The sequence below is a fragment of the Corvus cornix genome, chromosome 2 (genome assembly GCF_000738735.6).
Source record: "Corvus cornix cornix isolate S_Up_H32 chromosome 2, ASM73873v5, whole genome shotgun sequence".
Lineage (NCBI taxonomy): Eukaryota > Metazoa > Chordata > Aves > Passeriformes > Corvidae > Corvus > Corvus cornix.
In genome coordinates this window covers 119,967,420-119,990,916 of record NC_046333.1, presented here as the reverse complement: position 1 = coordinate 119,990,916, position 23,497 = coordinate 119,967,420, and the positions used below count along the sequence as shown (strand labels likewise).

Sequence of the window (23,497 nt, the reverse complement as noted above, 5' to 3'; positions counted from 1 at the left end):
ACACACACAAAAAACAAAACCAAAACAACTAAGCTAAGTTACTCAGAGCATATATTTTCTCTTCACCTAGAGCCAAGCATAAATATTAACATAACTTACACACACTTAAGTCTACCTGCTCTTCATCTTTTCCACACATTTTCATTTAACAAAAAATTTTTCAAATGCCAGTAGTTACTTAGCATTACCATCAGTAAAGTGTGTTGGGAAAAGATACTTCAGAGGAAGTATACCAAATAGCAGTAAACATTAATAACTGCACACAGAATTACTAAGGCACAGCAGGTTATCTTTGTCCACACAAAGGAAAAAATATGCCCAATCTCATGTCTTGTGAATACACAATCTGCTGTGATATGATTTTTGATACTTACCCACAGTGAAACGAAAAACCCCGGGTGTCTTTGCTTTTGAACTGGAAATCCACAGGGATAAATTAATCTACTTACTAATCTTAGAATTTTTGAAGCTATGAAGTGTAACTTCATCTAGACTGCCTCTCACCAAGGTAGGAGAAACCCTCCAATACACAACACAGGAAAAAATTCAGAAATTGGAGTAATTCATATTTTAGTTGCTTGGCAACCCTAACAGCAAACCTTTCTTCTTTTCCCTGCCAAAATGCAGAATTAGTGACAATGGAAGGATGTAATCTAGTGCTTGTAATGGACCACAATTGCTGTAGTAATTCCACTGCAGAGGATTCTATTACCAAAGGAAAAGCGCCAATCTGTAACAGCTGACTTGTAATTTAAATAATTTCTCAGAATCATGGTTTGAAAATTATTTTTGTCTTAGATTAATAATACATTGCAAAATTAACATAGTATTAAAAAAGGTAATACAGGAAAATCAAAAATTTTAAAATGCCTACATATCAATGTAAGACAAATGTTACTTGATTGTTGCCATCACTGACTTGCTTGCAACAGGAAGAATGGTTTTTAGGTAACAGAAACACATCTAATAAAATAAAACTGATTAAAGGATTCTTAATCTCTTTTGAGATGTATCAAAAACCTAAAGATCAAGGTGATGTGAAATTAGATCCCATTAAAAAGGACCACTTTTTGTACCTACTGTTATACCGATAAAACCAGAGTGATACAAAGATCTGTGCTGTCCCAGAGAATAATCAGTTTTATTCAGTGACAGCAGTTAGAAAATTTTAAAGAACTGTAGATAGAGGCTATTTTTATCTGGAATAAAAAATGTGTTGTACCAATCCTGTACACCTAAAGTAAAAAAAAAAAGAAAAAAAATATAACATTGCTGAAATCCTCAGAAACTGAAGAGTATGAAGTTCAGGAATAAATCTACTTATTTGTGTAATAAGCCTCAAACTAATTTGCCTCAAGCACTCTCAAAAATGTATTAAAAGTAAATGCAACTTAAAATAGACACAAAGACAACTCAGGTTACAAAATCTGCCATTTAAGGAAGACATAGGTCTTTACTACAAATATTCTACTGCAAAGGGGGGAAAAGAAACTCTGAGGAATCTGCTTCTCAAGCTGCTTCAAGCAAGGTTTGGAAGCAGTTTCCAATTTACCATTTTCCATGGAGTTCCTGAACTCCGGACAATGTGCAGAGAACACCTCCACTCCAATAACAATAGCTTCAGACAATGGGTAAATTCACACTCACATACTGGAGGTGTTATCTCTCTTCCATATCCTTCTGCCTTAGACACTGTCAGACATCCCAGAAATGGGATCACAGCTCCATAAACCTCACTGCCTTTGCCCTTCTACCACCAGTTTCTGCCACCCAGTTCATCAAGGGACCCAACTCCATCTGCTCAGCTCTCAACCTGTGCTCTTCAAGCTCACATTTCCTTTGAGACTTTTGTCATCCCCAGCAAATTGGCAATTACATGGAAATACGTTAGCTGCCTGCATTCAGTTGCTTGGCTATGCCATGAGGTGGAAGGGTTGGAGGGGCAAGAAAAACAAAAATAAAGCCAAACCCAAGTCACGCAATGAAAAAAAAAAAACCAAAAAGCTTCATGCCAACCTTAACTGTACATAGTGAGCACTCACCTAATTTTTAAAGTAAAAACCTATATTTTTCTGAAGGTGAAAAGATGTTACAGATTAGGAATGTCAACTAAAGGGTATTCTCATTCTAGCACCATTCTCTAGCAAAACTAACAAACTTCTGATTAAATCATTGAAAGCTTATTTGATGATCTCATCTGTTGCTCGGGTGACATCTTAGTAGGAATAACATACTACATGGCACTCTAAATAAACTTTCACACATTTGAAATGTTTCAAAAAAAGATGACAAAAGTGAATGCATTAAATAAGAAAAACTAAAGCGTACAGGGTACAAAAATAAAACTCCTTTTTGGTTAGCAGCAGTCTGATCTGACTCACAATGTGCTAAGTAGGCAAGGTTTCACAAGAAAAAGAAAAGGCAAAAGACCAACTAGTCTCACTGAAGACGCCTCTGCATTAACAGCAGAACAAAAATGGCATAAGATCACTGAAACTGAGATTCATTTTTTCATTAACAAATCATCAGATAAGTTTCAACTCTTCATGAAAACAGAAATGCAAGACACTTAAAAACAAATCTCTTAAAAATATTAATTATACTTTTCATATTTCTAGCTCAAAATTCTAATTTTTCTACAATTCAAATAAGGAAAGTTTGTTGTTCTGTGCACAAGGTGCCTTATAAAAACAAATAAAAAGCCATTGCAGATTGGGTCTCCATGCTGCCAAATGAACTGTTCACTACCCATAATCTCTCTCCTCCTATCTTCTTTCCACTGTTATGTCTTCCTTTCACTCTACATCCTTTTATCTTTTCTATCACTGGACTCCACGCAATCTCTTCCTCCCAGCTGTGTACCAAGTGAAGAAGCTGTTCAGAAGTCAGTAATTATGAATTCCCTGTGCACCCTCGAGACACAGTGGAGCACAGAAAAGGGGCCAAAGGAAACTTCCATGGTTACTCCAGACTAGAGCACTCGGGTGAATACATCAGTTTCTGCTGCTTCCCAATTATATTGCCCCAAATTAGGCTCTGCATTGTCTGAAGGCAGAATGAGAAAGAACAGCAAGGTGATACAAGCTCTTTCAGCTAACTGCTTCAAGGATTTTACCTTGCACTGTGCAAACCAGTTCTTCTTTCTTCTGTAAAGGTATCTTCATATGCTCCTACATTCACTAGTTTTATTGAACTATGTTACATAGAGTTTAAAAAAAAAAACATGTAAAAGTTGATTTGCAGATATTTCCAAGAGAGATCCATGCACATGTTAACGAGGCTGCAAAAGATCTTGGGAAAAAACCCCAGGTTTAAAGGAGTGGTTTAATATATGAATTATTTATAAAGAATATACAGAATCTATAAATAATAATTTATAAATAACTCTTTATCTCTTTCACTACTGTGCTATCCTGAGGTCCTCTATTAGTTATTCAGTGAAGGCTCAAATTTTAATTTCCTTGTAACTAACTGTCCATGCATTTAATACAAATGAAACAGTCTTCACAGTCTATTAATCATAGACCCAATTACAAGAAAGTCCTAATTAGCCCTGTCTAAATGTACCTATCAGGTTATTAAGTTAATTAAGAGACATTCTATCTTGCCCTGTAATTGGTAATGGTAACTACACAACAATCACATTTTAACTGTACAGACTTTTATAGACTATGGCACAGTGTGCACAGATTCTGGCTGTGTTACACTCTTTTTTCCAGGGTTTAAATTAGAAGTTTAAATACAATTAAATACAGCAAGTCATCACAGTGATGTCAGTGGTGACTTTGTCAATAAAGAAGTCATGAGGGGCAAGAGGTCTCGCAGCTGAGCAGCCAGAGTATGCCCACTTAAAATAAGAAGAATTGCTCTCCTGGCTCCACTGACTTATTGGAGATATATGCATTGACTACAATGAAGCGTGGACACTTACAGACAGACATCTAAATTTAAACTGGCTAACCCCTTCATACAGGCTGTAAGTGGACAAAGAAGATATAGACTTGTGGAAGGACAGTAGGTTTAAGAAACTTTTTAATGACTGACACTTTTCTGTTAGAATTCCTTTCTGATTACTGCAGTAACAAAGCAAGGAAACAAAAAGAAATAAATTTTTTAAAGTGTATTTTAACATTATTCTTACTGCCTAAATTAAGAGTCTGTAATTCTTAAATGAGAGCACAAAGGTAAATATCACTGCTTCTACCAAAAATACCAGCATCCCTCTTCTGGAAAATAGCCAGGATTTAAATATTCTTGAGCAATTTTTAATTGAAAGTAGTAAAATCACATTATAAACTATGAACAAAATGGACTTCAACATATTTTAAGTGTTCATGATATGATCACCACATCTCCCTATAAAATAAATTACTCAACCCTAAGCAAATTTCCACATAAATACAAGCAACATGCCTGTACCATACTATTTGCTTTAAACTAACCATGGTAGAGTAACAGTTGAGAACAAATAGTAGTCCTATTCAGCTTGCTTGTCAAAATATTCAGACTTTTACCTGGAATTGACTAAAAAATCTTCAACCTACACTTTCTTTTCTTCAAAACCTCACTGATGCCATTTCAGACAGCTGATCAGCTAAATCTAATATCACATGATTGTAGTACACAGCATGGGAACACAACCCAGAGAAATTACTTTGGACGTAGGAATAAAATGAAAATGCAAAGCTGATATGGTAGCTCTGATGCTTTGGGGCAAACAAAATTCCCCAAAAGGCGGCACTGCCGGGGGAATCTAAGGTATGGGACTAGTGGCACAGGTAACATTTCACAGAACGAGAATAACAGGAGGAATTCTGAAAACAAACATCATTGAATAGCTGTCTTTTAAGTGTTCATCTACTAAACATCTGTACCAATTCAATAAGAGAAGACCAATTTTGGGGGCTATGTTACTAACCATTTTTTTAGGGGGACTCTGGAGAGCAGAACGGAAACAGCAGACTCGTCCCACTACAAACCCGTTGCAGATCATAATATCAGTTTCCTGACTCGGATGAACTAGGCCTATCTGAAATCGAACTCATGTATATAATACTTAATAAAATATGCATCACTGATCTTATTTGGGAATGGATGGGGTCTGGTGGACAATTCCAAAGTTTCACTTAGCAAGTTCATGACATTCTATCAAACTCCACTACACACATATCTATATGCAATATCTATCTGAACCTCTTGCTGCATTTTTTCACTTATTAATCCTTTGAGGTTTTTTCCTGTCTTAATCTTAGCATTTCAAATATCATTGTCCCAAATCTATTTTACCACTCCCAAGTTCACAAAATAACTTCAATCCTTTAATCTGTGGCTTTACTGAAATATTTCCTTTCTCCCATTCAAGCATTCCAAGAATGCTGTCAAAAGAGAAGTCACTGCTACTAGGTTACTCTAAAACATTCACTAATTCTCAGTAGAAGAAGAAAAGATTAACATGCTCTCAGATATGCCAATCATGGCAAGAGTTATCAAATTTTCTCTCATAGGTTAGTTTTCAAATCACAAAGATTTCCTATGATATAATTTCTGCAATCCTGTATCTCTGCACAACACTCACACTTGTGGAATTATGCCTACCATATCACTATCTGAACTCACCAAGTATTTATCAAATAAGGGTAGTTCGTGCTATTGCAGAAACACTGTAAGGTTTCCCTGAAGCGTAATTCAGAAGCCTTCCTCAGTTTCCATCCATTCTATCAACCCCTGGAAATTCTGCCCTCAAGGCATGCACTTCACAGTTCAGCCAAAGTAAATGAAAACTGCTGGTTTTCTGAAAGGTCTGTAGGATTTACATCAAAAGGAATACTCATAGATAAAGACTAGGAAAGACTATTACAACCTGGACTTAAATTACAGCCATAAAACAACACTGACTGCACATCACTGCCTTACCTAAAAGCTAACTCAACAGGCTGCAGCTGATCTTTCTCTGATCAGCTGAAGTAATCTTATTTCAATTTCAAGGTCTAAGTTGAAATCACTTGTTCCACCATGTGCAGTGATTCATTACTGCAACTGTTAAAAAAAAATCTCATCATATTTCCAGTTTAAGCTTCAGTGACTTAGCTTCAACCTGTCTGACACGATTTTTTTTGAGGAAGGGTAATGCTAGGAACTAAAGTAGCAGGCATTTTTGTGGCTACCTCTGGTAGGCTGACCCCAACCAGCAGCTAAGCACACACCAGCCACTTATTCATTTCCACCCCCAGAGTGGGATGGGGAAGAAAATCAAAAGAGCAAAACCAAGAAAACTTCATGGGTCAAGATAAAGACAGCTTAATAACCACAGGAAAGAGAGAAAAAAACCCAACCAAAATCAAAGAACGAGTACCAAGGCAATCACTCACCATCTCCCACTGCCTTGCCAGTCCCCAAGCAACAGTTACTTCAGAAAATTTACTTCCCAGGTTTAATTGCTGAGCATGACATTATATGGCAAGGAATACCTCTTTGCCCAGGTTGAGTCAGTTGTTCCAGTTGTGTCCCCTCCCAGCCATCCCCACCCCAGGCCTGCTTTCTGGTAGACAGAGAGAAGAACAGAGAAAGCCTTGAACCTGTGCAATCACTGCCCAGCAATAGCTAAAAGACTGGTGTACTAACACTGTTTCAGTCACAAATTTGAAATACACCAACATACAGGCTTGCTCTGAAGAAAATCCAGTCCCAGTACAGTACCACTATAGAAATAGTTATTAAGGGTTTATGAGTGCTGGTCAGGAGAAGGCCATATATGAAAAAAACAATTGGTATATTAAGGAGTTGACTCAGCAAGGCACTTAGGCTTAGATATCCTTTATGCCTGAGACGTAAATAATTACCAAGCCATGGACATGCTTAAAATGCCTTGATGAATTAGATCACTGCCCTGTGACTGCAGAATTACAAACACTTCCTTCCTTCTTTCTGGAAGCCTACCAAAGGAAAAAGAAAAGGTAAACGAATGTTTTGAAGATTGATGGAAATCATTTCAATTGCATCCCATGGAAAACTTGAAGAATACACATTCTAAGTGTGAAAAATGTGTGCAGCAACCATTACACTTTCTAGGTGTTTTTCTTTCTCCTCCCAAAACACTCCCCCAAGTAATTTTGCATTACTACACCATTAGATTTACTCAAGTTATACTTTACTCAGAAAGATAAATGAGAAATGATGTTTTAAGAAATTCTACTGCCAAGTGTGTATAGCCAAAGTTATTAAATATTCTGTGTAAGTTCTATGCATTAAAATTATTATAAAAATTGCTTTCATATTTTTTAATCTTGACCAATAATTTTTTAACTGTTCACATGGAACTTCAAATAATAACCCGGAATTACAGTGACACAAAATGGAGAATGTGAGTTACCAGAGTCCAGGGTGAGGAAGTTCTAACACATGACTTTAGTTGCCTACATAAATTAACCCTAAGTTTGCTCCAGTAATGATCACTGAGCAAATGTCAAAGAAGTTAACATATGCTCCCTGATCATTAGAATTTACTTAAATCCTGTCATCTGGAAGTGTTCCTTTAGTATAGCAACTAAACAACTGTGGGCAATATGCAGTCTAATTACAAGTTTTATTCATACACTTTGAATATATTAATATCTATTCAGATACACATCTTAATTTCCTGTTATTTACCTGTGAGAGATTGACTTGGTCTCATAAGACTTCATACCAATGTTGTAATCAGCTTTTTAAATAGACCTAATGTTTAATATGCAACAATACAACAGAGATTTCTGAACTGGAAAGGTCAGAATTTATTGCCATAGAAAAATCTGAAAATTAATTTTTACCACAGCAAAATGCAAAGAGGTTTTTTATATTTGTAGAATTTATATACTGCAATTGTGCCTGGAACTCCTTAAATATTACTAACAAGTGGTTTTTATATAGCATTTTAAGAAGACAAAGAGGTTATTTCACATGTAAGCAGTTGCTTGATTGACCTAAAGCTACTTGTATCCTATTTTCCCCACAGGACATGTCACACTGATTTGCCTGTCACAGGTAACACAAGATGTGCAGTACCTTGTCAGAATAACCACCACTGCAGACTCTCTGCAAGATCTCAAATACTTTTGAGAAAACTTAGTCATGCTCAGTTTTGTTCAACACTGCTTATTCTCAGTGCTTCCCTAATTGCAACTGGAAACGATAAAAATCTTTTTACTATTACAACACTTTTATATTAACAGCTATTTCAACCTGTGTCCATTTAAGTATAGATGCAGCTTTTGCTTAATTAGGCATACACTTGAACTTTGCCGTTTGAGAAAAAAGCAAAACCCACAACGAAATTTGAAAGGAAGAATTGGTCTCTTTAAACGCAAGAATACAGGATTCTTTTGCCATGCAGAAGCCATCAGTCCACAGACATAACAAAATTTGATTATAATAATATTAATGATATTCTAGGAATAATATTAATTTATATTAATAATATTCTAGGAAATATCTAAATAACCATGTTAACTAATAAAAAAGAAATATTGACTAATTTGTTTTTATACTCTAGAAATCTTCCTCCATTTTGTGTACTATCATCTATTAAATACTACCACATAATACTGGCAACTATTTTATTTCTAGTAGATAACAGTGTACCTGAATCTATCTTCAGCCCCAACTGGGAAGACACCTTAATAATTCCAGTTCAATTGAAAGCAAAATCCACCTCTGATAGCTTCTATATGGATTTTTATCATCCATCAGTTAAGGCAAAATTACTTCTATGATTTTCCTCATCAGCAAACAAAATTACAAAGAAAATGCTTTAATGTTTTTTTTTTCTCTTAACATTTTTTGCAAAGTTCTGGCAGATTTCTAGCTTTCTCTGCCTTCATGGATTATCTCCTTATTTCAAGTCAAATTAAAATAGATATTTCTGCTGCTTAAGGCAAAGAAACTTCTGAGAGTGATGATCCCATCATAGTCAGACTTTAAAAAAAAAAAAAATTGAAGATTAGAAACACATAGGGAAAAAGACATGCAGGTGTCCATTTTGGTCTAAACAGGGCAGCAGGCTTGAAGTATTCAGGTTTAGAATGCAATACGAACTGTGAAGAATCAGGTAGGAGAGACACAGTGGCAAAAATACAAGGGAAAGGAAATGTTACCACTGAGTGCAGAGGTACCCATGTTCTACATATCTCCAGCCACTTTCCAGAGTTCCCAAACTGCTTCCCACTGGCACTACCAGGTTCATTGCTCTGCCTCAGCCCTGAGAAGTTATAGTCACTGCCTGTCTCCATCTAAAAACGGCTGTGACTTGGGGAAGCACTCCCAGGCTGCCATCTGGGATTCTCCCAAAAAGCAGGCCCTTGAGGTCTGAGCCCAGCAGGTGATACTGCCTTCTGAAGATGAACCCCACACTGCCCAGCTGGCTGCTCCTATGACAGACAACCTGTGCTTGCAAAGCTGGCTCCAAGATTACCCCGCTGAAAATGCATGGTCCAACATCCTCTCCACAGACTTACTTCACCTCCTTTACTGGCTGTGTGCTGCCTTGGAATAAAGACTCAAAACTCATCAAGCAGCTCTCTTTTGCAACATGCCTGGACAATTTCTGCCACAATAGGGTTCCTTTTCCTTGCTACAGCCAGCAGATGAAATTATAATATGAAGATAATAGAGATTTGCAGCAGACAATTGATTTAACTACATAGGAAGGACAATATTTTACATTCTGTTTGAACATCTTCAAATGTACCCTGAAAAAACAACACAACCGTATTCCCCAGAAAGCATGGAAAGACATAAAATGTCAGGCATACAAACATGTAGTCATATTCAGAAGAGCACAGATTCCTAAATAATATTTAGCTCTGTTCATTTAAGAAATACTATATTTTATTTTAATCCTGCAGTATGTAATGTCAAAAATTCAATCTAAACACTTGTATCAGGATTGTATCGGTCCTGCATTAACTTATTTACACAACCAAGAATCAATTCCCTGTGCCTAGACACAACTACATCATCTTGTGTGGAACTGTTACTTGAATGCTCTTGCTTACACCCAGGTTTGGCTACTAGAGTCACAGAGCAAAAAAAAAAAAAAAAAAAAAATTAGTCTTAACCAGTGCACAAGTGCATTTAGATGACAAGATGACACAACTCAAAGAGAGAGATCTGATCACCATCAGAAGAGACAAAAACCTCTCACTCTACTTCTCTGCTTTCCACAGTTAGCATGTCGAGAAGCACCGTGAGGATGAACACACCCCCATACAACTTCTGCACAGAAAGAGTCACTGGAAAATTTCCTTCAGACAAGACACTTCCTCCTTAGAGGACGGATGTTCTATAATCAGGCCCAAAAAACAATTCTTCAGCAAAAGACAACTGATGAGCAGAAGTGAACAGAGAGTCTGTTGAACTGTATGAGGAAAATTACCGAACTTTGTGGACCACATACAGTAAATATATCATGGATTACATCCAGGCACATGTTTAACAGAAGAGATGGTGTAATGCCATTATTTGCTTCATTACAACTTACTTGCATGCCCAAGTCCTAAAAAAATCCTCACCTAAGGAAGTAATGTGAAAGAACTCACAGTAGCCCTAAAGAGCAGTTGAAAATGGAGAACTGAGTCAATACAGAGCTGCAAAAAAGGCTCTGAAATGAGAGGATGTTGTGCACCACTGTCTGACCTCTGAGGCCAAGTGCATTGGTTGCACAGGCTTAAGGCTGACACTTTTATCATGCCCACAAATAAAGTAGGTCTGAGATAACAGGGACAGCTAAATAAATATTAGCTTACATAAGCAGGATACACTTTCCACTCTGTAAATTATAGATTAGCTAAACTACACATATGATGGCAATATTAAAGCCATTTTTATATAAACCAAAGCATAATTATGAAATAAGAAAAAAAATTATCAGTCTCTGCATACCAAAAAGTACAAGCTAATGAATACATTCTTCCTGAAAGAAAAAGTAGAAAGAAAAAATATTATAAAGACACCAAAATATGAGTACTAATAATTATATCATATGGATCAACTTACTAAAATCACTTTTGAGTCCAAAGAAGGTAACTTTAACACATACATAGAATTCGTATGTTTCTTGGAACTGTCATTTGCACTTTGACTATCTCCTCCAAATAAACTATCACTATGGATTTAGTCACCATGTCCTCACTAGCCTACCAGGGACATGACCTGCAACATCCAGGAGCTGTCCTCTGGCTCAGGTTTTCAAACAAAGGTCTAAAGATCTATATTCTACAAGAAAGCTTGAGCCTTAAATGGATATTTAAAGAGATACTGCTGTACCAACAACTGAAGACTTTCTATGGGTAGCAACAGTAATTCATAAGGACAGATAATTGAATTATACCTAGAACTGGAGTTAGGCCCATCATTTTTCATCAGACACTTCTACCATCAAGACTGCAATGGCTTAAGCAACTAAAAAACACTATTTCTAGAAGCTGCAATCTGGGTTATTTTACAAGATTATAGGGTTTGGGGGCTGTAGAGCTATTTTTAATAACAGCCAAAGCATTATTAATCTGATATTCTAACACTTTTTTATTTAGAAAACAATGTCTGTGAGTCACTGGTGTATGTTTTTGTTTGTTTCTGAGACTGCAAAGTAACTTCCCAACCCTGAAAGCAATTGCCCAATTAAAGCTTCCTGATGATTTGATTGCTATTTATTTAATATTAGACTAAATCTGATTGGTTATGAATGAAGGCCTTCCTCTTTGTAAACAGGGTCTCACCAGCTGCAGCAGGGCTCCCTGTGGGAATACAGCATGCTCACATGGACTACACTGCAGCCTTCAGACTTGTCAGTCCTCTGAATCTCCACACTAAGCAGGGGAGAAGGAGGGAGAAATCAATTTTTTTTTTGATTGTGTGGCACCAATTAATGGGATTAATAGCACTACCAGACACTAAAGCAACACAAAGAAAGAAGAGAAAGCAGAAGGCCCATAATGAGCTCAGGGCCTTGCTGTGAAAACTCCTAAACCATGTGAAGACGGTAGGAGCCAGAGGGGTTTGCAGGCTCTATGCAGACAAACAAGACAAAGGAGGGCGAAACACAAACACAGAATAATACATGATAATGCAGCAGGACAGCATCAGCCAAAGTAGGAACTGTAGCCAGATAACTGACTATCATTTTAGTATCCTAACTACTACGTATTTTATTTCCTCTCCTTACTAGTCAACTTTGTTTTCAGTGTTTAAGTAAATGTTAAGTGGCTCTTCATTTTGGCCAACTATATTTTTCTAATCTTTTTTCTATTATCACAGGGAAACAGAGAACAAAATTAATTTTCTTGAGATTTTTTTCTCCTCTGCTGTCTTTCTCTTTCAGGTATTCCTCCTCCGGGGAATAAGAAATCATGATTAAATCTGTTACACTAGTAATTTAGTCTTCTTTTTTTGTTTATCTCTTCATTGTTCCTTATTGCTAAGTCTTCATCCAGCCTTTGTCTCCAAATAGCTTCACAGTTTTACACTTTTTAGTTGACTACAGGTATTACTATCTAATGGCATTATTCAGAACCATGACATACTTAGGAGTAGCTCTGAAACATCTTTTTTAATTTTTTAACTGGGGTTTCTACATCATGCAAAAGTATTTCCTCAGCACAATTATGGGTGGTGGTTCATATGGCACAGCAGAAGAATTTCTGCATCTGCAAACCTCGGTTTTCTTCTCAGCTTGCATTTCCCTGGACATCTCTTCTTTATCTCATCCCTCATTATGTAGGAAGGACAAGACTCTTCAGAATGCTTAGGAGGATGAACACCCAGGTCACATTGGGTGTACTGAGCGTGTCATGCCCAACTGCAATGGACACGTGCAATTAATACAATGTGTCTGAACAGGAACACACAACACCTGCCGCATTTATATGGGTTCTCTGTCCAGCACACACGGGAGTCTCAGGCCTGTCCCAATGTTTCAGAGTGTCTGTATGCATTTTATAGAACATGCACATGCACACTCACATGTTTCAGTCTGAGAAATCCCAGTACCCCCAGTCATGGAAATTATCCCATCTCTCTTTTCTTCTCCTTCAAAAGAAACAATATCCTTATTCACACAAAACCCCCCAATTCCATCTCGACAAAACTATCACAGAATCTGCATCATAAACCTTTTCTCTTCCTAACTGCACTATACATAATTGCTTCCACAGGTTCTCTTCAAAGGTCACCTACAGCTGAAGCTACCCTTCCTCTTCAATTCTATGAGCCACCTCTCATGTCTTCAGAAGAGACCGCTTCCACCTATTTAGGCTTCTAGGATGAATTCTGTTATCAACAATAAAAAGCAGCTTTTCTGCACTAGTGCACCGAAAGAAACATGGAACTTATGATCATTCAGAATTCCTTTCTTTGATATAGATACCTGAGTATTATTTCACAGAGTAATATTTCACAATCTGTTTACCTCTCCACTCATACAAATGTCAGCAAGGGCACAATGCCTGTCAAACTGGAGTGCAACTCCTTCTTAATGAAGGAGTTCATGGCACAGCAGCCAGTGTTAATAGTGGTGCTAAGGACACCTTTAATTCTCTGGCAAATCCATGCCTAAGTAATATATCCAAGATCAAGTACTAGAAGACACTGCAAAACATACATACTCTTTACATAATAAGTTATATTTTCTTGTATTTGCCCTTTCTCATTCTTTGGTTATACTCTTAGCAACCACCAGCACTAGAACCTTTCTTTAAAAAAGATTCCAGGTAACCATTTGACTGTAGGGACTAAGATTATAAAAGAAAAAATAATAGAAAAGGAAAAGAACATGCTGGCAATGTGGCATTAATATTTGTCATCCCACCCCCTCCCATTTCCTATCCTTTCTCACTTTCACATTCAGTGTATTCATATGGTCTGTTTCTTCCTAATTCATTCAGCCATCCTCCTGAATTATTCAATTCCCTCTTCTGCTCCTTCACAGAATCAACTGGGCTCCACGACATTCTCCCAACACATGGGGAACTGGACCTTTAAAAGGTAAGATCCATATGAAGCTAACTTAAGCACACAAGCCTTGCAGATCTCTTATGCCCACCTAGTAGCTTGCTACTAGAACAAAGCAGTTGCTCCCTTCATCCTCAGGCCAGCTACATTTTCTCTCCCAGTTAATGCCACATTCCTCATTAGACTACATGGTGATACACTGAGCTCAGCCTACTGAACAATTTTCACTTCTTTGTAGACTTCATTTTCTTCTATTTCATATTCCCAAACTGGGTAACTGTAACATGACACAAAGACCAGTTCTGGAACAAGGACAGCAGGAATGTGCAGCCAGAAATGAAGATGAACAGGACCTGCAGCAACTGGCTATTAAATCAGCCTCACAGCCCATAGTCCCGAATACTAAACCATCAGAGTGTCTGGAGTAAAATAAACTATGAGAGGAGGAAAGATTCAATTCAAAAGGCTCCAACACAGTTGAAAGACCCAAACTCTCATGATTCCTGCCCCTGAAAGCAGCTCCTCCAAAAGCCAACAAAAGAGCTATTATATAGTAAGTATATTGTACCAGACACTATAGAGAAATACGGTTTATGAATAGAATTATTTCATTTATTGAATATTGAAGGGAGCTGGAAAATGAAGAAGGAGAAAGGGTGTTTCACGTAAATACACAAATAACAGTTTTCACTCTCTGTATGAACAGAAATTGTGTAAGAGGTGGCTAATGTAAAATAGCCTTCTACTTATCAAGGGTAATGAACATGCATTCTTCATTTTGTATGGGCATTCCTCATAACTGTAACACATCTCCTCATAGTGCTACGTATACTATATATATGGCAAAATCTGAGGCGTTTCACTGGAAAAGCCATGTTTAAGGCAAAAATAATACTTGAAGTTTATGTCAATAAGGGAAAAAACTGCTCAAATCAACAGAAGAGCAAAACCAGAGGGGCATCATAACTACGGCCAAACAACTCTATCTGAATATTTATAGATGGAACTGAAAATACGTATTCAGTGAAACTGAGTAGCCAAAGGAGAACTGATGCAGCACAGCATATGGGACCTGACATAAAAGTTAAGGCCATCAAAACCATGTCTGTTGCAAGCTTTTAAAAGGATCTTAACCTCCATACTAAGTGCAGATTTAGAAGTTGGGTTGTCTTAGCCATGGCATAGGGGTGCATTTCAAGTGATCATGCTCTTTACCTGTGTTGAGGATTAAACTCTGTAATCCTTGTTTCTCCTACGAGCTGTGTGCTGCTTTTCATTGCCTTTAGCAATGTGTGAAACAGCCCACTACCTTAGTCAGGAGGCCAAGGGTTTCCTAACAATTGTATCTGAAAATGTTCTTGCTTTCACTGGTTTTTAACCATGTCTTATGGTTTCAGGCACGGAAAATTCTTAACACAGAACATATCCTTCTGTCATCCTTCACAGCTAGTATGACATTTCTTAGGAGAATAAGTGTGCATCCGTGCAAGGGGGATAATACCCAATACAGGAAATAACACCTCATTTTTATCTGAGTTATTACAGACATTAAAGTGTTTGGGTAGTCTTTGTTCCAAAAGCTGGTGAACATAAAAATGCTTCAAGCCATATCTTATAGTCCAGAGGTTAAAAACTATCTCCATCCCCCCCCCCACTCATACAAAAGTACATATGCTTTCCCAGAAAAATAAAATATCACAAGATATTTAAAAATGTATTAAAATCACTGTACCAAAAATCCCAAATAATCACTAGACAATTGAAAATGAGAAATCATTAGTCCCCACATCTTCATTTGCATCAAGACAAATGGAAAGAATAAAAGACGTTGGGAAAAAAAGTATATTGATTAGGTATTCAAAATTAGAGGCAAATTGTAAAAGAAGCTGATGTTGAAATGCTCTTAAATATTATGTTTCTAACTCAAATATTATGTTTCTAGCTTTCATTTACTAAGTAACACTTTTAAAAGAAAGAACACTAATAACAGGTGTCTGTCTAGGTGTTACTTTTTAGTCAATACAACAATAAAGAAGCTAATTATGAAACCCATTTGCTCCAGAACAGTAAAATAGCACATCACATGTGGCAGAAATGCTAGTTAAGGTACTAGCTGCTTCCCTCCCAGACACTCCTAAACAAACAGAAGGCTGAAACTGTGCTGACTCTGGAGTGTGGATAGTATCTAGCCCGCTTGGAAAAGCATAGATCAGTAACAGTAAAGAACATGTTAGAAAAAATTATAGGCTGAGTTAAAACCATCAAAGTATTTTACTTTATATTTGCCACTTAACATTGATCTGTTGTACCAAAAGACGGGATTAATCAAAACAAACAAAGCAATTGAAGAAATTACTTCAGATAATTAACACTGTTAATATAATCCAAAAGTTTGAAGATACTACATAATGTGATAAAAGACAAAGAAATAAGACCAGTAGTAATGGGCTTATTTTGATCCAGACTGATTAATTATAAGAGGGGTTGCCAGACAAAAATTTAGTATCATACCTGTTAGCTTTATGCCTTACCATTGAGCAGCCAGGCTTTGCTGGTACATGATGGTGAGAGCAACTCAATTGAGAACTACATTTCATTTTTCCAGGTATTTTTTGATGCAAGACAGTTATGCCTTCTGCTCCCCCTCTCAAGAAACAAAGTAATTGTCATTTTGAGAGTTTAAAAACATTAAAAGTTCATGTAACAAAAGGATTTTATTATGATACTTTCACCTTATCATTCCGTATTTTAGATGCAATTCTTCCAATTTAACTACTACTTTGATTTGTATTTATTTCTGTGTCTTTTGCCACGGATTTTTTTTTTTTTTAAAGCAATTAAGAGAGCCCACATTTCCATTTCAAGCAACTAATGTTTTTGCCATTATGGAAACAAGGTTTATGTGATTACTATGTTTGTGACCACACAAGTGCATACCTGTATCTATGATCTCTTCCACTGTCTTTTTCCAATATGCTTTTAAAGTCTTAGACTAACTTCAGACAAATTCCCAGAGGAGTAAACACCAGAAAAATGCAACTCCTTTCAAATGTTCAGAGATTAACTAGGTAGCAAGACAATGTGATTTTCCTCACTCAGGAACATTTTTTTTCTTAATCTCAGATTACACAGGAGAGTAGAATTATGAGTGTCTCAACTACAAGGAAATTTCTGACAGTTGCATCTTGCTGGTCACCACAAAAGCCAAGTAATAAGGATAAAGTCACTGCTCATGGAACTGTTTGTTAATGAAAAAGGGTGTGTCTGTAGTTTTAATTAGGGTCTTTCAATTGTTTTCCCTTAAAGTTATCTAAGGCAACTATGAGAATATATGATGAACTCTCCAAAAAGCAAAGGACATCTCTACACCATTTTTCCCTCTGACTTACATTCCCCTTAAATAGGTCTTTACTTGCGTGCACATTAAGGCTACAATAACGTCCTACTGTAACAACAAAAATAAAAATTAGAACTCAACTATGACTCTCAACCCTCTACTGCGTAAGACTGCAGCCTTTCTTGATCACTGCTGGTTTCCACACATCCTTTGAAAAACAGCAAATACTGGCTCCCCTGCAACAGGAACTGCCAGGCTGAAACGATGTCACTGGGTAATCAGTTGGTGCCTAAAATGATCCTTGTGATGTCTAAGTATTGAAAATCCCGGCTTTTCAAAGGCTCCATCTAGCTGCTTGAAATTAAATGTTTCACTAAGAATCTAACCCATTAAGTACAATAGCAATATAAAATAAAATATTATCTGAGCAACCTCAAAAGAAAACAATTCTTTGAGGACATCTCTATCGTTCAAATTGCAGATGTTGCAGCTTAAAACAAAATTTTATAGTGTGAGAAATGGTACTCTGGTTAATTAGACATTCAAGTTGACAGTGTCTACCTTTGTGTATTTAAGAACCAAGGGTAAACATTGCTTCAAAAGACATTCCAAACTCCAAAATTCATCCCCAAACTTTGACTAAGTCAGTCATAAGATGCACTATAGATAGTGTTCATCACCAAATAGCCTACGGTTTAAGTGAAAAGCACAGTTATTTTATTTAAATAATGGACATCACTACTTAATATACACCAATAATGTTATTTCATTTAGGGAAAGAAAAAACATCATAGATTTTAAAAAAAAATAAAGTTTCCCATTGTATTTGCTTCAGTAACTATGTCTACTAAACAAAAACAAAAACAGACAAACAAAAAAAAAAAGCTAAGGGTGGTATTATGAAGCCTTTATGTTGTTTGAAATACAAATTACAGTTCTAACTCCACATTACTTGTAGAAAAAAAATCTTAGGTAACCAGGGTTTTGGCATGTTTATTTTGAGAAGAGTTATTTTGGCTTTTTATAACTCAAAGAAATTACAGTTCTTGGGTTTGCATAACAACAGTGTACCTGCTGGGTGCTTTTTAGCTGCAGTTCTAGAAATAAAAAAATTCCAAAACACTAAATTTATCTCAGAGCTCTTGAAGATTTATTGCAATCTGTTCTTAAGAGTGCTGATCTAGCTTTCAAATTCACAGAAACTAACTGTCAGGTTGTCCAAATGAAAACACAACTGGATGCTAAAGAGATACAGTCGTACAGAAGAATAGACGTATGGACACAGGCAGCAGGATTATTCATTGAGATTATTAGCACACAAAAAGAACTTGCTGGATTGGATGCTTGAAATGCAAAGTGGGTCAATACTTCACTCAGACAGAAATGAGTGGGAGCTGATTCTGAATATTCTGTCCCAGCCAATTTTAGGCACATACCTCCTGTTCACATTTTAGAAAGATGGAAAAAAAAAACCAACAGTGAAGCTTCATCACAGAAATAATTCATATTTAGACTTCTTGTTACATTCCAAGTTAATGTGAAAAAGAAAGAATCTAAAAAAATCAGGTAGTGCCATGGTATGTGTTACCACGAAAATCCCAGAAAAGAGGCATTTCTAAAGGGCATTCCTCAAATCTAAACTCGTTGTCTAACCACAGTATTCTCAGATAGCAACAGTCTCTTACAGGAAGATGTCTAAGCTTTCAAAAGCAAAAGAAAAGAAAACCACAACACACAAAACCTACACAGAACAGGATAAGGATGCTTATGAAATGTGACAGAATATAAAGGGTTAACTTAAGACCTTACTGTCACCACTAACACCACCTGCATGCCCTGAGGCATTTAGAAGCTGACTTATAGATTCACAGGGATCTCACCTGCAAAAATCCTGGGCACCTGAAAGATGAAATGGCAGAGAAGTAACGGTTTTGAAAAGCCATGACTTGGGGACCTACATTCAAAAGGGAAAATAAGGCTGCAGTATCAAAGTTGGTTTGCAACCTGTCTTAAGTCTCAAAATTGACACAGTCTCAGATGTACAAAGTAATTCCTGTCCACCTTCCTTCCCACCTCTAACCCATAAATAAGAATTTACCTTGTAAAAACGTTTGGGAGCAAGTGAATCTGTGCTGACTAACCATTCATAGCTGAGTGGATAGGGCTTCCTACTATGCATTAACAGATACTGGTAGTAGGTAGAAGACTACTGCCTGCTCAGTCAGCTTAAGCTCATTAATTCTTTCTCCAGGAGGTTACCCCTCATGTTTCTTTATAGAGAAGGAAACAACTTTCTAACCGAGGGAGAGCCTAAGGTCTTCCTGCATCTCGTGTGTCAGTACTTCTCCTTAAACGCTTCCCTTTCACACAACTTACGAAGATAATTCAAGTGTCAAACCACACAAAACTTTAGCAAAGATGTTCTTAAGTAGATACTGCTGGTTAATGAAGTACAAAAATCCCTAACCACTGTAACAGAAGGCCACAAATACAGGACAGAACGGAGAAAAGAGACACGACCAGGATAACTGCAAGCAACTGGAACACAATGACCAACTAGCAACAGCAAATACTGCTCCTAACTGTAATGCAGGGGAATTGTAGTTCACCTTCAGTACACCTCCAACTGTTACATCCATCAGCATTCTGTGCCTGTGTAATTGTCTAAAATCTATGGTGTAAAGTCCTCCTGATCACTGACTATTCATTACTCAAGTATGAAATACAATCTGTTTATGCATCACTATCCCTGACTTCATGTCAGAAAGCTTGCAGGTCCTCTCTCCATGTTCTTCTTTCCTGTGACTGGCCTCAGTTACCCAGTATTACTTTATGCACTCCCTAAAATGTTGACTTGAAGTATATATTGAGCAATTACAGTCACAACCTGCTCAGCAAATAACACTGGAGAAAACTGAATCCAAGTCCACTCTGTTCTGAATTGATATTAGAAAATTAGTACTCAGTGAAAAAAAGATGGCTGTCATCCATGACAAGTGATGATTAATTAGCATCCAAACCAGAGGTGGTATAAGAAAATGCTAGCTGTTCCTGGATGAAAGATGAAGCACAGGTATCCTTTTGCAATGTGTCAGAACTTTTAGACACATGAAAAACTGACACGTTAGTGACTATATCTGACTGTGAACACATGGTATTCTTGAAACACCACAAAGCACGTATTATAGGAATACTAGCATAGAGTACAAGATTCATCCCATGCATAGTCTGATCAATTCCCATCAACTTCAAATACATGTCTTCCTTTTTCTAAGGACGGCAAGATCAAGCACAGGTTGCAGATCTTCAATAAACTGTTGAGAACAAAAAGTAAATTAAAAAATTAAATATGCAAGTAGATTTTAAATGGCTAATCAGGAAGTAGAGGAGATAAGAATTATGATCTTCTTCCTCCCAGTGTAATGTAAACAGCTGCGGGAATGCTATACCTCTAGATCTTAAAACCAGTTGCTAGTATTTCAGTGTAAGTGGATTTCACACCAAAAAGTCTTCCTGGTATACAAGAGTGCACTAAGAACCTGTAGACAGCCTGCACGGTTATGCAAAGAGTCTTTCACAGATTCTTTCTATCGCAATGAAATTCCTACATTACAATGATTAGTGAAATATGTAGTGATATATGAAATGCTGAAACAAATACAACTTCCTAATCTTTCTCTCCACTATTGATAACTAAAACGCCCTACAAGAATCCAAACAATAGAGACAAGCATCTTATACTACAGAGAAACTAAGTTAAAACACAGTGACTCAGAACAGTGATGTCCAGAAGTTTGCTTGAATTTTAATGTGTAAACCAGTGGGTTAAGGAAATTTAGAAGAAAATGAGAGCTGTCAAGGGCCTAATTCTTGAGCAACCCCAAAGCACTGAATTCCCATTGAAATAAACAAGAGTCAGTTACATACATAGACCTAGCAACACTGCCAATTGAACAGAATTTTATTCAGGAATTGAACCACACAAATGTTTCCATTTTTATGAATTCCTTAACTAGAAAAATCACCTGCTGTTCCCTAGTACCCAGTTACTGTTCCATCAAATGAGGCTTTATTTATTGCAAAATAAAAAGATCTAACACCGCTAGCACTGAACCAGCACAGCCTAAGCACACAAAAAATATAAAAACAGACCATTCGTGAACGATTTTCAGACAAAATTTGAACCTTTCTTATGGGGGGTGGCAAATGCTACCCAAAAGATACACTGAAGACAAGGCATCCACCACTACAGAATTAAAACGATTTCATACATAGTAAGCTTGATTGAGAACAAGTTAAATACTGAAAAAGGGAGACTTGTGCCTTGTGATAATACAGAGTGCAGTGCATAATATATGTGCATTTAGATGTTTAAAACTGCATGAGAAACAGGATGATAAAATGGTAATGATCAGGATTGCTCTAGTACCCTTTCAAATTCTAAGTATTCACAGCTTATGTACTGAAATAGTAAAATATGCACATCTGTGCATGTACAAATCCCTGCAAGTGCGTCGTCGTAAGAAAACAGAAAATCTAAAGCAAAAACACGGTGTGTGACTGCAGATAAAAATTTCAGAAAACACCATCGACACGGACTTTTAGCAGGACAGACTTCTTTCCGAGTACCCGGTCCAGAGGGTGTGTTTCCCGGTGGGAGGCATCCACCTGTCCCTCACCACTGGCCGGTCGCGGAGGGGCAGCGCCTCGGGGCTCGCCGCGAGCCGTGCGGCGCCCGGTGCCCGCTGCTCGGTGCTCAGCGCTGCCGCCCTGGAGACCGGGGGGGTTTGGAAGCGCCGCCTCCCCTCGCAGCGCGCGGCGGGTGCGCGGTCGGTCCGCGGCTCCCCGGGGCCGGACGGCGGGGCCGGGCCGCTGTCCCGCGGCCGCCGGGGCGAGGCGGCAGCGCCGCGGGGGCGGCCCCGGGGACTCGGGCCGCGGGCGGGAGGGCGGAGGGGCACCTGTTTGACGACCCGCGCGGGATCGTGCGAAGCAGAGGGCGGCACGTCCGTGGCGGGGCGAAGAAGCGGGGCATATCCTCGGATAGCCGGGAAGAGAGGGCTGCGCGGAGCTCCAGCACTCGGAGGGGCGTGGAGGAGGACACAAGGGCACACGCGTGGTACGGGGCGGCAGGGCAGGGCGAGGGGTGCCGGCACTGCCGAAGCAGCGCCTCAAACTCATCCTCGCCCCTGCGTTCACCTGGGCTGCGCGGGGGGCCGCGGCCATCGTGGGGACACCCCCGCCCCCACCGCTGCCCGCCGCGGAGGAGCCGGGTGGCAAGAGCGCACCTTACCTCGAAGAGGGGACCGATCTTATTCTTCTCCAGGTAGGCTTGGATCCTTGTCTGCTGATGAGACGCCATGAAGAGCTCCGGGGGCGGGGGCTTGAGCTCGTCTCCCCCGGCGGCGGCTGCAGTCCCTCCGGCTGCGGGCGGCTCACTCCCCCGCCGCACAAGGGCTGCCACAGCGGGAGAGGGCGGAGGCGCTGCGAAAGTCCCCGGGACGGAGCTAACTCAGGTAACTGGGGGCGGGGGGGAGAGAGCCGGGTGCCAGTCGCCCGCTTAGCTGGGCGCGGGGCTGGCTGCCCTTAGGGAGCAGCGGGCGGGCGCTGCCTAGAGCGGAGCATGGTGCAGGGAGGAGAGGAGCTGCAAAGGCGGCCCCCGAGCCCGCGCCGCTCCGCGCTGCGTGTGTCTGTCAGTCCGTCTCTGTCTGTGTTTCTGTGCCAAGCAGCGCCGTGGTGACGGGCGCTGCCGTGCTCGCCACAGCGCCGCTGCCGAGGCCGATAGCCGCGGGCTCCTGTCAGCTCCACGGCCGCCGGCGCCCGTTGACGCCCGGGCTCGGCGCACAAAAGGCGGGAGCGGGAGAAGGGGGAGGAGAGCGGGCGGGAGGCGGGGGCTGCTCTGCCTACGCCGCTCCCCTGCCCGCCCGGTGACGGGCTTGCCCCCGGGGGAGCCGCGGTCCCCCCACACCACCTCCCCGCCGGCGTTTGCGGACCTCCCGCCTGCCTCCGGTCCCCCGGGCGGGGGTGAGCGCCGCAGGCCGCCCGGCGTGAGGCACCTGAGCGGCAAGCGAAAACTTCAGCTGGGGGAGGGTCGCGGAGGAGTTATAAGAGTCGCGCTGCCAGCAGGGAAGGGGAATGTAAGGACCAGAGCCAGCGCTTTTCCTTAATTTCTGTTTAAATTAT

At 39.3% G+C, this 23,497-nt stretch overlaps 1 protein-coding gene across 5 annotated transcripts in view; it reads right to left on the bottom strand.

Annotated features, from left to right (window-relative positions):
* Nucleotides 1–23,141, bottom strand: part of C2H8orf34 (chromosome 2 C8orf34 homolog) — a 152,865-nt gene extending 129,724 nt beyond the window's left edge. For 3 of the 5 annotated variants that reach the window (XM_039549110.1, XM_039549112.1, XM_039549114.1), the window contains exon 1: nt 22,608–23,141. In XM_039549110.1, the coding sequence (XP_039405044.1) occupies nt 22,608–22,676 (69 nt within the window). In that variant the 5' untranslated portion in view covers nt 22,677–23,141. Of the gene's footprint in view, nt 1–22,602 lie in introns of all 5 variants that reach the window. The other 2 variants (XM_039549111.1, XM_039549113.1) reach the window with 2 other exon arrangements.
* Nucleotides 23,142–23,497: the final 356 nt, after the last annotated feature.